The following is a 13,762-nucleotide window of genomic DNA, read 5'->3' on the forward strand; positions in this document are numbered from 1 at the left end:
TGCCCTGGTTCTCAGTAAGCTTTCCAGTCACCACTCTCTCTGGAAAAAAAAAAAAAAAAAAAGGATGTCGCAGAGGGAGATGGGGCTTAAAAGTCCCAAAGTTCTCTTTCTTTCTCCCTTCTTAAGCCACCCCAGTTCCTCCCCACCAAACCCAAGTTTTGTTTTGTTTTAAGTAGGCTGAAGCGTTTGCAAGTTTCCTCGGATGCTACCTCCGACCCAGAGGCAGGACCCAACACAGAAAAGGCGTCTAGGCAGGCGACAGGCAAAGGGGATCCTTGAGAATAACAGATATAATGGAAAATCACTGTAATTAGGATCACGTATTTTAAAAATTAACGAGCATGTTCTTTGAACATTTTAAAGTACTGTCTTTTGTCTCGTTTATTCTTCTTTACACTAAACACGTTTTCGGTATCCCAGGCACTATTCTAAACTTTTTCAATATATGACCCCCGTTGCTTTAAAAAAAAAAACAAAAAACTGTTCTAACCAACATTAAATCCGTGCGTGCTTCCCAACGTCCCTACATATTCTTTTATGACGCGGCACAGCGGTTAAGTCTTCAAAGACAAAATGGAAAAACTTTACCCAGTTGCTACTTTATTACAAGCAAACCGTTTCCCGCTGCAATTTTTCACAATCATAATTAAACACACTAGTGTAGTGAAAGAGAAAAAAAAAAAAAACTCTTAAAGTTGTCCCCCACCCAACCCGTGAGGATTTCAGGTTTTGCTTCAGGCGTTTGGAAGCCCCCACTAATTTGCTCGTGTGCTCGCGTGGCAAACCTTAATTTCAGGGCGGAGATGGGGGGGGAGTGAAGCCTACTGAGCGCTGGGAACACCGACTCCAGCTGGAAAAGCGCGGCCTGGAACCCGCTGGGTGTAGGGCTCACCCTCCGCTGGATAACCCATGCAGAAGCCAGAGTGGCACAGGGTGCTGGCCTGCTTTGCTTAGGGCCAGCAGTCTCCGGCCATCAGCTCTGAGGCCGGGCTGAGGCCACCGAGCACCAGGGCGCCCTCCCTGAGACTGAGTGCCGAGCTGGGGAGTCAGCCACCCACGGTTCTGCGGTCCAGCCGCGCTGACCCCAGCTTGCCTTGCCAGGCCCCGCCCGGTCCCCGATGACCTTGTGATTTGCCTGGAGTTAGGTTTCAAAAGTCAGGACGGAAAGTTTCAGATTTCTGTTCACACGGTTATTGAAGGCACCGCGGTGGGGACCGCACAAAAGAGGCTAGGGCCTGTAGGAAATGGGTTTTTTGTTTGTTTGTTTGTTTGTTTGTTTGTTTGTTAATGACAACGCTGGCTGCTGGTTCTTGGCGTTTCGTTGCCCTGGCTCCTTCCAGCTCTCCATCCACCCAATCTGCGCCAGTCTTTTTGTCTTGTCCTCTCCCGTCCCACCGGTCTAGTGTGGCCAGAGAATGGAATGTCAAAGGGGTGCCTTCGATTTCCAGAAAGATAAGCATCTGTGCAAGGTGGAGGGTCTTGGTGACTGATGGATGCCTCTTTCTCAAAGGCTTTTTTTCCACCAAGCGCAAAGCTGGCCCGGAGCACCGTGTGGAGTCTCCCGCTGGACCTCCACCAGCCCACCCCGCGCTGCAGCGTCAGACAGCTGAGCGCGCCCCGGCTCCCCCAAGACGGTCTTGCTCACTTCCTGAGCACGGGGCGACACGTCGGTGGAACCGGTTCAAAAGTCCCGCCGTTTGCAGAGGGAAACAGCAACTTGGAAACAAGTCTAGAAGCACACCTAGAGTTTAGACAACCCATTCTGTCCATGCGCTAAGAATTACTAAGCATGGGCACTTTACAAAACAAATTCAACGTCCAACGAATCTTCTCGCCCCGGATTCTAAAGAACTCTGAAGCTGCACACACCTGACGGGCTGGAGAGAGGACTGGAGCATTTAATTTGGATAGTCCAAGTCAGAGAAACCTGAACTCGAAAACCTACTAAGATTGTGTCCTGAAATCACCGCTTCTTTGCTAATCCTTCCCAACAGAGCCCACCATATACTCCCCCGGTCCCTGTGGCCGGAGACACAAAGGTAGTGGCCGAGGGATGGCAAATCCGATGTTGCACCGGACCAACCTCCTGAGCTCAGGCACCTGGACCGGTACGCGCGGGTCTTTATCTGCCCACCACCCAGAAGCTGAGGAGTTGGCCGGGTGAAAAACAACTTTGATTTAAAGCTTTCAAACTCCCTGAGGGTCAACGTGACCGCTCCGGTCAGCCAGTCAGCAGCTTGGGTCCAGAGGAGGTACAGCTGAGCGGGGTGGGTCGAGGAGCCTCGCCGCCCCCTTCCCTCACCCACCCTCAACGTCACACACGTCGCAGCCACGCGCTAGCGGTTATTCTTTAAACCCAGGGTAGAAACTAGGCGGGAGCGACCGTGGCGGGCAGAGAAGGGCCCAAATCCCGGAGCCCGCCCGCCCCGAGCGCGCCCGCGCCCGCGCCCGCCACCCTAAGTCAAGGCGCACAGCTCCCGGGCTCCCAGGTGCGCCGCCGCGTTCCCACGCCTCTGCCGGCGCCTCGCGGCGGGCATTGGCCAGAGCAGGCCCGCCCCCTCCGTCTTAGCCAATAGAAAGCCACGCCGTCCTAGGGAGGCGGGGCCTGGAGAGCGGCCCGGGCGGGCCCGAGAAGAAGCCAAGGGGCCCCGCCCGCCCGGGAGGCGTGGCCGGCGCCGGTTCTTGCGCCCAAGCTGGGCTGCGGCGTGGGAAAGAGCTTCGAGGAGCAGACTGCGTCGCCCCGGGAGCGGCGCTTGCAGGAACCGGGCAGGGAGGGTGGGAGGAGGCCCGCGGGGAGCGCGCTGCATCCGGCTCGGCGTTGGTGGCTGCTCCTTCTACGCCGCGATGAAGCGCCCTTGCGAGGAGACGACCTCCGAAAGCGACATGGATGAGACCATCGACGTGGGGAGCGAGAACAATTACTCCGGGTGAGCGCCGGGGAAGCGGGAGAGTGTCGGGGAGCTTCGGGCTCCTAAGAAATCCCGGGGCTCCTGGTGGAGGGGAGAAAGTTGTCCCCGAGAAGAAGTGGGTGCTCGCGGAGCTAGAGTCGGGGTGGGGCGAGAGGTAGGCGTGGGACGCAACTGGAAAGAGAACTGGATGGGAGCGTGCAGGCGAAGGCGAGGGAGGGTCCCCGGCTGTCAGCGCTAGCACGCGCACAGGCACGTCCGGGCGACGCCCCCGCCGCTGGAACTGTATTTAGGGACAGTTCCAAAACAGGTCAGGAGAAAAGAAAAACAACTGGATTTCTGTTTTTGAAAGAAAGCTGGGATCGCGACTTGCGTTTTTTTGGAGAATTAAAGCATCTGCGTTGTTAAGGCTAAACAGGCTGAGCTGCCCAGGTTGCAGAGGGTGATCTGGCAGACCCACCTATGAGTGACAGATGTAAGACAGCAGTTGCTTTAAACTGCTTGTCCTTTAGTCTTCAGAAGATCGGCGTTGTGATCACAGGAGACAAACCTCCAGTTTCCTGTGACAGCGAAGATTACCCAGGCATTTTAAAGCCAAGGCGGGTCAAATGATAATTGCTTCTAATTGGCATGCCCAGAAGCACCTTAATTATTTATCTGCAGCTGTCACTCAAAGAGCAAAATCCTTCCTCCATGTAGAAAACTGGTTCTATTTCACAGACGTATTTTAAGACTTACAAACCAAAGCTTGAAAACAGCAAGAGAAAAAAAAATGCATGAGACGCTGTTTATCAACTATCTCATGTTGTTGAAGTGTCTCGTCTTAGAAAAATGAAAACGGAGGCAGTCAAATGAAAAGATGAAACCTGTAGAGAGCGGGTGAGAAAGAAGGGGACGGCTGGTTTCGAATTAAGATCCAGAAGTGAGAAGATGAACAAGAATAAGAAAATAACTTCTAAAACGGAAGAGAGCAGGGCCTCGAGAATTTAAGACCGTAAAGAATTATAGTATCTGTGAATCTCAAAGCCACATAGACACTCAAAGCGACATATACTAATGTATACTCGTAGGACACTTATACGTTAGGTGACCAACTCTGTGACCAAATAAGTGTTTGATTAGACTTTTCAGTATAAAAATACCTCTTATGAAACTCGAGGTGGAGTGTAGCTTCTGGAGATTTAAGCTTAGTTTGAAGGCTGGTGACACAGTTTCATTTTCTAAGCAAAGCATGCACAGTACTAAACCCAAATTTTCCTTCTCTTCCAGTGATGTGGCTAGGGTATTCTTTTAAAAGGTTATTTATGCAAAACTTAAAACCTGCCCTTTTTGTGTTACTAAATATGAGTTGTTGACATTTTGGAGTGGTGCAAGTATTTGGTTTGTTTTAAAAGTTGCACCTAGAGACACAAGTTTTGCCGTGTGGTGAATGTCTTATAGTGGGCCACATGCGATGTTCAGTGTGTATAGCAAGAGAGAATAGGAGGCTTATATCAGATGGCTTGTTGACCTTTAAGAAGCATATGAGGAGAAATAGAACATATTAATCTCTGACCTCCCACTCTAACTGGCCATCATTATTTCATTGGAGAACACAAAATTTCAGGTTCATTTTTGCCATTTGAATTGGCAGCTAAATCACCCAGTAGCAATTTTTAAATCACATGTGTTTATTATTTTGTGTATGTGTGTGGAAAGGTGCATGTCCCTGTCACCTCTTGCTTGTGGAAGTCCAAGTGGTTCTCCCTTTTCATCATGCGGGTCCAAGGGATGGAACTCAGGTCAGGTGGTCACACTTTGTGGCCTTTGCCTTTACTTGCTCAGTCACATTAAGGCCTCACTAACATTTTTTCTTTTTCCCTGAAAGGCATAATTACTACCTGGGAACTAAAAAGGGAAGCCAGAACTAAGGAAAAAAATAATAATAACATAGACACAAACTGTGCAATCAATCTGAATATCAATGGATACCATGAAGCCTGGGGTGGGGGTAGGGGACAGTTGTTAGGCTGATAACAGCACGTGATATGCATGGCCTTCCTTCTTCACAGGCAAAGTACAAGCTCAGTGATGAGGTCAAATTCACCAACAACCACCTCTCAGATTATGGCGAGAAAGAAAAGGAGAGGGGTAAGTGACCCCCCCTTTTGATGCCACACCATCTAGCATGCATACCATCGCTGCTGTTTTCCTATTCTGAACAACATTACTGTATATGTATCCTTAAACTTTTGTTCTGCTTTCTTTGGGATTAGATAATAGAAAAAAGGCGTCGGGATCGAATAAATAACAGTCTATCTGAATTGAGACGACTAGTACCAACGGCTTTTGAAAAACAAGTAAGTTACTCCTTTTTCTCCCAACCCCCACCCCACCCCACAAAAAGGCTCAAAGAATCCTCATCTGGGAATGTGGATTCTTGTGGAAGCTCATTAAAATAATGGTGTGTGCGCCCCGATCCGGCATAGAACAGCCATTTCAATAAAATGCTTTGTTGTGGCAAAACTATTAAAAACATAATCCATCATGAAGTTGAAAACATTTCCATTCTTTAGCTTATTTTCCCCTTAAGGGTAACAGGACTCAAGCTTTCCCTGTTCTTTCTTTGAATCCAGCAGGGATTTTGTTTAAGATTGTGCTGTATGTAGTATTCTTGAAAAAAAAAATATGTATCATATATGAAATACCATTTCCCCCTCAAACTTTGAAAGTACTCTTTAAAAAAAAATCAAAGTGAAGGAAGTCAGATTCTATTTTGGTTTTCTAAATTATATTAATACAATTTATTTAGCAAGCCACTTTCGTTTTTAATCCTTGGGCTAATAGAACATTGTTTGATTTGGGACACAGTTTGGAAGTTTGATATAATTCAAATTAGTTATAAATGCTGCTTTTCCAAATTCAAATATCCTTTTATGTTAAAACAAGAGCTATTGCACATTTGGAAAAGCAGAACCAAATGCTTACACGTTCCTTCGTGGCTTTGGAAGCCTCGTTTCTTGGTTCTGCCCCTGTGGCTAATGCATGGGCTTCTAAGAGAATCTTTCCAAGTATGTAGGTAGCAGTTTCTGTGCTGAAAATGTTCTCAGTTAAGTTCCAAATTGGGTGCAAAAACATCAGTTGGTTGTTTATGCCCATTGTTGTTGGTTTGTTTACTTCGCAATTCTTCAAACATTGTAAAGCAAGCCCCACAGAGCCTTTGGAGGCTATCCAGGGCAGCAGTTTGGCACTTTCTCCACAACTGCTCATACATCTTCATGGACATGGTGAACAATGAGAATTACAGGACGTGTTATGATTCTATGCGTTTAAGACAAAATGTACACCATGCAATTCATATGCCGAGGCTGTCTTTGGTAACTTATCTATACTGTAAGTATAATTAAGTATAATTATACTTCTGATTAGTAGGAATGAAAATGGCAATAACCTGTGGATTTTTTACTTTTTTGAGTACTGAAATATCTACATTTGTGACATTGAGAAACTGTCACTTGGGTTTTTTTTTTTTTTCCCAGTCTTGGTTTGTTAGGTTTCTTTTTCATAAATATTGACTTAATCCTTAAGAGCAAGCCTCAGTTGTTGGCAGTTAGTTACCGTAAACACAGCGGTCCCATTTACAGAGTCTGGCTGCCAACTCTAGTGAGCTGGCCCCTGTCACAATTAGAGGAGAAGAATATTCTTTAGAAAGCTAAAGAACTGAAACCCCTGCTATTGACTGGGTGCTGATAATTTTTTCAATTAAAATTTAAAAGATAATTTTAAGAAACACCAAGTATAGGCAGCTAGGAGCATCTAAGGACCCTAAAATAAACATCAGGATTTTTTACACACACACACACCACCACACCACACCACACCACATCACACCACACCACACCACACCACACCACACCACCACACACACCACACACCACCACCACCACCACACCAAACCAAAAGAACAACGATAACAACAAACCCACATATTGGTTTAATTACTCAGCTCCTCTGGGAAGTTAGTTAGGGGCCCCCATCACCCCCAAGACGCACTAAGTGGTACATTTATTTCAGTTGGTTTTGAAAGGTTGCTTTATTTTAAGAAGGGAACAATGAAAATGTGTTTGAAGACTATATTATTAAGGGCAGTTTTGAATGATTGGAAAATCCTTAGGCATGGATAATGCTCTTTAAATCAACAGCAAATTAGTCTTGTGGGTTTGTGATCTTAGAATTCACAGTGACACCTGCTGGTAACCTTGAAAGTCCTGTCCTATTTTGTTTCCTTTTCTCCTGGTATCTATAAGTTATCTTAAAGACTTGTTGGAATTCTCTACTTTTAAATGTTCTACTTTTGATGTTTTGTTACCATTCAGCTATTTAACTGCTCTAGACTTCAATAGTAAAGACAAATGAATGTATTTACCTAATGAAATAGATCATTAATCAAGGGTAGAAATCAAGCAAAAAGTCTGAGAGTTTTGCAGTTGGCATAGTGTTTTGGGGATGATTTTAGGAATATAATTGTTCTTACTATTTAACAAATCATTTCTTCAGCACCTTATTCTGGTCTTTCGAGTTACAAGCTGATGTCATTGGCTATGCCATAATAACTGGTGCTTTTATATAAAGTTCAGAAAGACTTTGGAGGCCGTTGAGTTGGCTCCAAAGATAAGAGAAGGGACCAAACTCAGTCCCAGAACCCACACTGGATGGCTCACAACAGCTTCAGCAGGTTCTGGTGCCCTGACCTGCATAGTTACCTGCATGCATGCATGTGCAGTGTGCACACACACGTGCACACACACTCTCACACATATGTACCCACACAAACACACATGCACATGTACACACACACACAATTAAAATTTGAAGTAAAAGGAATTCAGTTTTTCCCCCATGATGAAATTAAATAGAATTTTATAATGAGAGACAAAATTAGAGCTGTAACAGTACTTAGTTCGGTGTAGAAAGTACCAAGTTAGTTTCTGCATGATTCTTGAGACTTTATTATTTGATTCTGAAGGGATCTGCTAAGTTGGAAAAGGCTGAAATATTGCAAATGACAGTGGATCATTTGAAGATGCTTCAGGCAACAGGGGGTAAAGGTAAGAGTTGGCACCACTGTTCACCCTCTTTCTACCTTTCTCTCTTCATGTGTTCCCTCTCCTGTTCTAAGGAAGTTACAGTTGAGCAGCCCTCTAACAAGCTGAGAGAGGCAGCCCCAGATTAAAGCTGTGGAAATCAATGCTAATGGCGGGATTGAACTCGTGGGAAAGGACTTCCAGAACAAAAGAAGCACTTGACCCTGGACTTGTGTTTGCTTTCATAATACTGTGGGAGTAAAGCTCCCTGTACAGCAGCCCGGTCAGAGATGTGTTTGGGATTTGAGAAGTGCATGCTGGAGTCTGAACAGAAAAACAAAACAAACACACCAACAGCCAGATATAAACAAGGCTGGGGCCCTGCTCTCTCTTTCTCTCACTTTCATTAAATCAAGGCTGGGACTCCAATTACTTAGCTATTTAGAGGAAGTGACTCCAGAATTATTTTGTCGTTGTTTCCCAGGCCATTTTGGCCTGTCTTGACTTTACACCAACCACAACATTTGAAATACAGGTACTGAGTCTCTACTGGAAAGAACAACAAAACAATCTGTTCCTGGGGAGAACTCCAAGAGTAGATAGCCAGGCCTGGCTCCATGCTGTGGTAGAATGTCCTCTGTACTGGACAGTACATTATGGAAGAATTGTCAGGTCAGAGTAGAACCCTCATACTAAAAACAGACGAAACCATGAAAGCTGAATATTCACTCATATTTCAGGATCCCACTTCCTCCACCTCGCTCAGACTCCATGCAGCCCCTTCTTAGCTTTTTCCCTCTTTAAGGATGCCTTTGATATTCATCTCAGCCACATCTATCTGACAACGGAATAAAGAGAGAGAGCCTCAAGCAGTTAAGTGCTGCCACTGAATGCTGAGGGCCTCCTCAATGCATCATAGGCTTCCTCTACAGTCTGCAGGTCCTAGATCTGGGGCAGGACAGAGCAGGGAATAGAGGGAAGTCATTTTTACTAATCTGAGAACTGGTAGACCACCAGCCTTGACCCAAACCAACTTCTGCTCCTGTCAGTAGAGGAGATTACTATACATGATGTCTATATGGTATATGGCCTCAGGTCCCAAAGTCCCAAGAAACTGTCTTAAATGAACAAAGAATAGTATAGGATGCAGATATTCTCATAACACAGAAGCTAATGGTTAAATCTTAGAAGTCAGTTGTCCCGCCCAACTTGACTACAGCCTTTGACCTGAGTTGGAGGTAACCTGGTGGGCTTCGAGGGTTAAAACAGCATCATGTGCTCCACAGACCCTATGTACTGTGACTGCCTCTACACCTGCCACCTCGGGATCTCTGGAGAGCAGTGAAGTTAGATGTGGAGCAAGGAAAGCTACATGATTACCCTAGCTTCCCTCGAATTGGTATCCATGAGGTGAAGACTTGCTGCTACCAAGCCTCGAATATTTGGCATGAGGTGCACTTCTAAAGTCCTTTGGCTTCACGACAAGTGTTACCTTAGTTCTTATCTGTGGCTACTGGAGCAGTCCTAAAATTCATCCCAGATTAGTTAGTGAAGAGGCGTTTCCAACCAGATGCCATCTAAGTCACCTGACTTCGGGATCACTGGAGAGGCCATTGCAGAGAAGAATGTGAAAGCCTTGAACGAGAGGGGCTGCCAGAGTTTGCTCACATGTCTAGACTCTCAGTTTTCCCTAGTGTAGTGGCAAAGGACATGGACTCTAGAGCAGATGCCTGATCGTGGCTTCTGGTTCTCCCATTCGTTAGCTCTGTCACTGGGGCTACTAATGTCTGAGCACCAGTTTTATCATCTATAACATAGAGGCGATGATGAAGGTCTCCTCTCAAGTGGTTGTAAATTAACTAATTGACCTGAAGGCTATAGAGCTGCACTGGGACACATCAAGTGGTTATGGGCATGTGTTATTGTTGGCTTAAGACCCACTTATAGGAGACAGCTGCTCATCGTTTCCCTCTGCTTCCAACAATAGAATGGGAATTGCATAATTCATATTCCTTAAGATGCAACACAACCCAACCATATACAGCCACAGTTAGCAAACCTCTAATGGCACTCACCATACAGCCACCAGTGAAATTCAAAGAAGCTAGTATGTCCCTTTCAGTCTGCCATAGAATTATAACCACTTCTTGAGAGAAACTCTCAAATTCTTGACATTTTCAATCATCTCTGAACTCAGATCATTACATCCCTCCTTCTTTTGTGAAACTCAGAAGCTCAGGCCTGATGGGGACCCTAAAGATGGGCGTGTGCAATCTCTCTGTGGAGGAGCATCCTCATTATGGAGCAGCTTTTTCTCCTAATCCCAGGGACTTTGCTTGATGACTACTCCAGGGTCTGGGGATGTTAGGGCTGATACCTTTCATGACAGTCTCTTGTTCAACTTAGTGCTGTTTCTGTTTTCCTGGTGGTTGTGTTTGCTCCAAAACCTTTATTTTCTCCACATTACTCAATAAATATAACAACACTTTTTCATAATGCTTCTATTATAAAGTAGTCTGAAGGAAATGGGCAAATTTTGCTCTACAAAAGCATAAAATGATATGTCATAAATGCTTTCAATGAAAAGACCCTAATTTGGATTAGTGAGGTAGCTCAGAGGCAGAGTGCTGACTTAGAACAGGTCCAGTCATGGAAAAGCCCTGTAAATTACCAACTTCGCAAGATTTTTCTATTTTTTTCTTTTTCTATTTTCATACAGAGTATTGTTGAGGAAAGTCATTACCCCACAATACTAAAGCTAAGACATCCCCTCACACTCTATGAATGTCCCTTGAAACATGAATGTCCCTAATTTATTTTTCCTCTTGTGACATTTAGATCCTAGAACAACTATCACATTGCTAAAGTTGCCATGCATGCCACTTGCAAAGTATCCTTTCTTCACTCATGCAAAAAAAATATATATATATATATATATATATATATATATATATGAACATAGCAGCCAATTAGGAGAATGAAAGCCATTCTGGTTTTCAGAAAAGGCCATCTTATCTCTTCCTAAGACCAGAGTGGAACCTCAGTGGGTGGTTGTTCTTCAAAGCCCCATGGGTTTTCCTTCTTTTGCCTCCTCACCTCTGACTCTCCTCAACCCTTCTTCAGGCTACTTTGATGCCCATGCTCTCGCCATGGACTTCATGAGCATTGGATTCCGAGAGTGCTTGACAGAAGTGGCCAGGTACTTGAGCTCGGTGGAAGGCCTTGACTCCTCAGACCCGCTGCGTGTGCGCCTTGTCTCTCATCTCAGCACCTGCGCCTCCCAGCGGGAGGCAGCCGTGATGACGTCCTCCATGGCTCACCACCATCACCCCCTGCACCCACACCACTGGGCAGCCGCCTTCCACCATCTCCCCACAGCCCTGCTCCAACCCAACGGACTCCACACATCGGAGTCAACCCCGTGTCGCCTATCCACATCTTCAGAAGTGCCTCCCGCCCACGGCTCTGCCCTGCTCACAGCGACGTTCGCCCATGCCGATTCTGCTCTTCGGATGCCATCCACAGGCACCGTGGCACCATGTGTACCACCTCTCTCCACCTCTCTCCTGTCTCTTTCGGCGACCGTGCATGCCGCAGCCGCAGCGGCCACCGCAGCTGCACACAGCTTCCCTCTGTCTTTTGCGGGGGCCTTTCCCATGCTCCCCTCCAATGCAGCAGCTGCAGCCGCAGTGGCTGCTGCTACCACCATCAGCCCACCCTTGTCAGTGTCAGCCGCCTCCAGTCCTCAGCAGACAAGCAATGGAACAAACAGTAAACCTTACCGACCCTGGGGGACAGAAGTTGGAGCCTTTTAAGTTATTCTTACTTCTTGCAATAGTAACTGTCAGAATCAGCTTCAAACCTCTGCACCCTGAAAGTAGCCATACAGATGATACCTACAGATCCACCCAGCAACAAATAAAGCAATTTGAGAAGCAAACTTCACAAACGGAAATGTAGTGTTATCTTCCCCCCCCCCCTTTGTTTTAAGGCAGCTTGGCAACTGACATCTGCAACTTAAAAACGTCACGTCTATTTCCATATAAACTTTCCTGGAAAATATATGGATGTCATCATCCAGTGGTGTATCAATTCATCTGACTTGGAAAAGAAAAAAAAAATGCCACAACTGAATTCTCCTGAAATGATAAGGGAGATAAAAAGCATAACATATTTTCTAAGTGCCTGAGCTAAGGAATGTAACGTAGTACAAGACCAGAAGGGCATATCTATAAAGTTGAGAAAGGGAAGGAACAGACAGCATGGGTGAGACCGCACACAGTACCCTTTTGAAAGCAACAGGTTTTAATGGCCATAAAGATTAATGAAAATAAAGTTGAAAGACATAGTTTTGTCTTCTGTAAACAGATTTGTCAAGCAGGGATATTTAGCAATGCATTGATATAAAGAACAATTCCACCAGTGCCCACATTAACAAGTATTTCTGCTCTGCCTTCCAGCTCACATACACTCTAGTGAGACATGGCTTAGAACTCAGCGCTTGTTTGTGTAAACTTACAGCTGTATAATGCACCTCGAGGCAGTTACCTGCTATGTGCCCACCAGAGGCTCATTCATGCCAACTCAAACTTTCAGTTTGCAAGTTTGGATTAATTTATTCAGTTTCATTTGGGCTGCACATATAGTTAACTTCTTCAGTTTTCTCCTGACAACATGTAATGTCTGTTCTTGTCCCTTGGGGGGGGGGGGGGGGGGGGGTGGCGGCGGCGGCGGTGTTGCATTTCTGGAGGTAATGAGATGAGGGAGGATTTAGACGAGAAAAGCTCCATGACTTAAATGCCCTTGCTCGAGTTAGGAATTGCATTTGATCCCAAATCACAATGAATGTATGCAATGAAGTGTACATAAATTATTTTTGTCCATGCCTAGACTAGAGCTACATAATGGTGTTTTGGTTTTGATTTTTTTTTTATCTTGTTTAAGTGACAAAATAATCTCTTAATACGTTGAAATTGAGCACGTGAGATTTTTATATTTGAAAGATAAAGACACAGCATGTATTTTTATGCACTTCATTTCTCTGCTGTGTGGAGAAAGCAATAAACGAGAATGTTAAACATTATGCAAAGTTATACTCATAAATATTTGTTTTAAAATTACTGTACCTAGTCTTTCCTGCATTACTTTGTAACCTTTTTCTATGCAAACCTCTATATATCACTAATTAAATGAAGTCCTTTTTGACTACTTCATGTGGATGAGTTGCTTTTCAGGATGGCAAGTTGACATGCCTTTCACACGAGGCTTCCTTTTACTAACTCTTTAAGCCATAGTTTTGTATCATGTATTTCAAACTCATTTGATGGATGGAATTCACATCTTACTTGAAAATAAACTTTATGGAGCTTATAGATTAAAAACATAGGTAAGAATTGTAAAGGCAAAAAGTGATCATTTTCCTCTGCCTTTTGTTGCTTCTTCCTTCCTTCCTTCCTTCCTTCCTTCCTTCCTTCCTTCCTTCATTCATTCATTCATTCATTCATTCATTTTTTATTATTTATTTATTTGTTTGTTTGTTTGTTTGTTTGTTTGTAGGCAAGGTCTTACTGTGTAGCCCAACCTGGCCTGGAATTTGCTATATAGCTTAGCTTGGCCTGAAAATCAAGATCCTTCCACCTCAGACTCCCAACAAGTAGCATCTTTGGATCATAACGTTGGCTCTTGGAAAGGTACAAATATGAGACTTCCGAATAAGAGAATATCAAACATAGAGAAGGAGCTAGAAGGTGTGATACTGAGTTGCTCAAAAAAACAAGGTGTATTTGTGGAACA

At 44.9% G+C, this 13,762-nt stretch overlaps 1 protein-coding gene across 1 annotated transcript; it reads left to right on the forward strand.

Annotated features, from left to right (window-relative positions):
* Nucleotides 1–2,496: 2,496 nt before the first annotated feature.
* Nucleotides 2,497–13,331, forward strand: Hey2 (hes related family bHLH transcription factor with YRPW motif 2). Its single transcript, XM_036169389.1, has 5 exons — nt 2,497–2,927; nt 4,958–5,036; nt 5,162–5,245; nt 7,912–7,993; nt 11,093–13,331. Exons 1-5 carry the CDS (start codon nt 2,845–2,847, stop codon nt 11,782–11,784), a joined length of 1,020 nt encoding a protein of 339 aa, XP_036025282.1. The 5' UTR covers nt 2,497–2,844; the 3' UTR covers nt 11,785–13,331.
* Nucleotides 13,332–13,762: the final 431 nt, after the last annotated feature.

The sequence above is a fragment of the Onychomys torridus genome, chromosome 19 (genome assembly GCF_903995425.1).
Source record: "Onychomys torridus chromosome 19, mOncTor1.1, whole genome shotgun sequence".
Classification (NCBI taxonomy): domain Eukaryota; kingdom Metazoa; phylum Chordata; class Mammalia; order Rodentia; family Cricetidae; genus Onychomys; species Onychomys torridus.

Coding starts and splice junctions, on each gene's coding strand:
- Hey2 (XM_036169389.1), top strand. CDS start 2,845: ATGAAGCGCCCTTGCGAGGAGACGACCTCCGAAAGCGACATGGATGAG. Junction 2,928..4,957: donor AGCGAGAACAATTACTCCGG/GTGAGCGCCGGG, acceptor CCTTCTTCACAG/GCAAAGTACAAGCTCAGTGA. Junction 5,246..7,911: donor CAACGGCTTTTGAAAAACAA/GTAAGTTACTCC, acceptor TTGATTCTGAAG/GGATCTGCTAAGTTGGAAAA.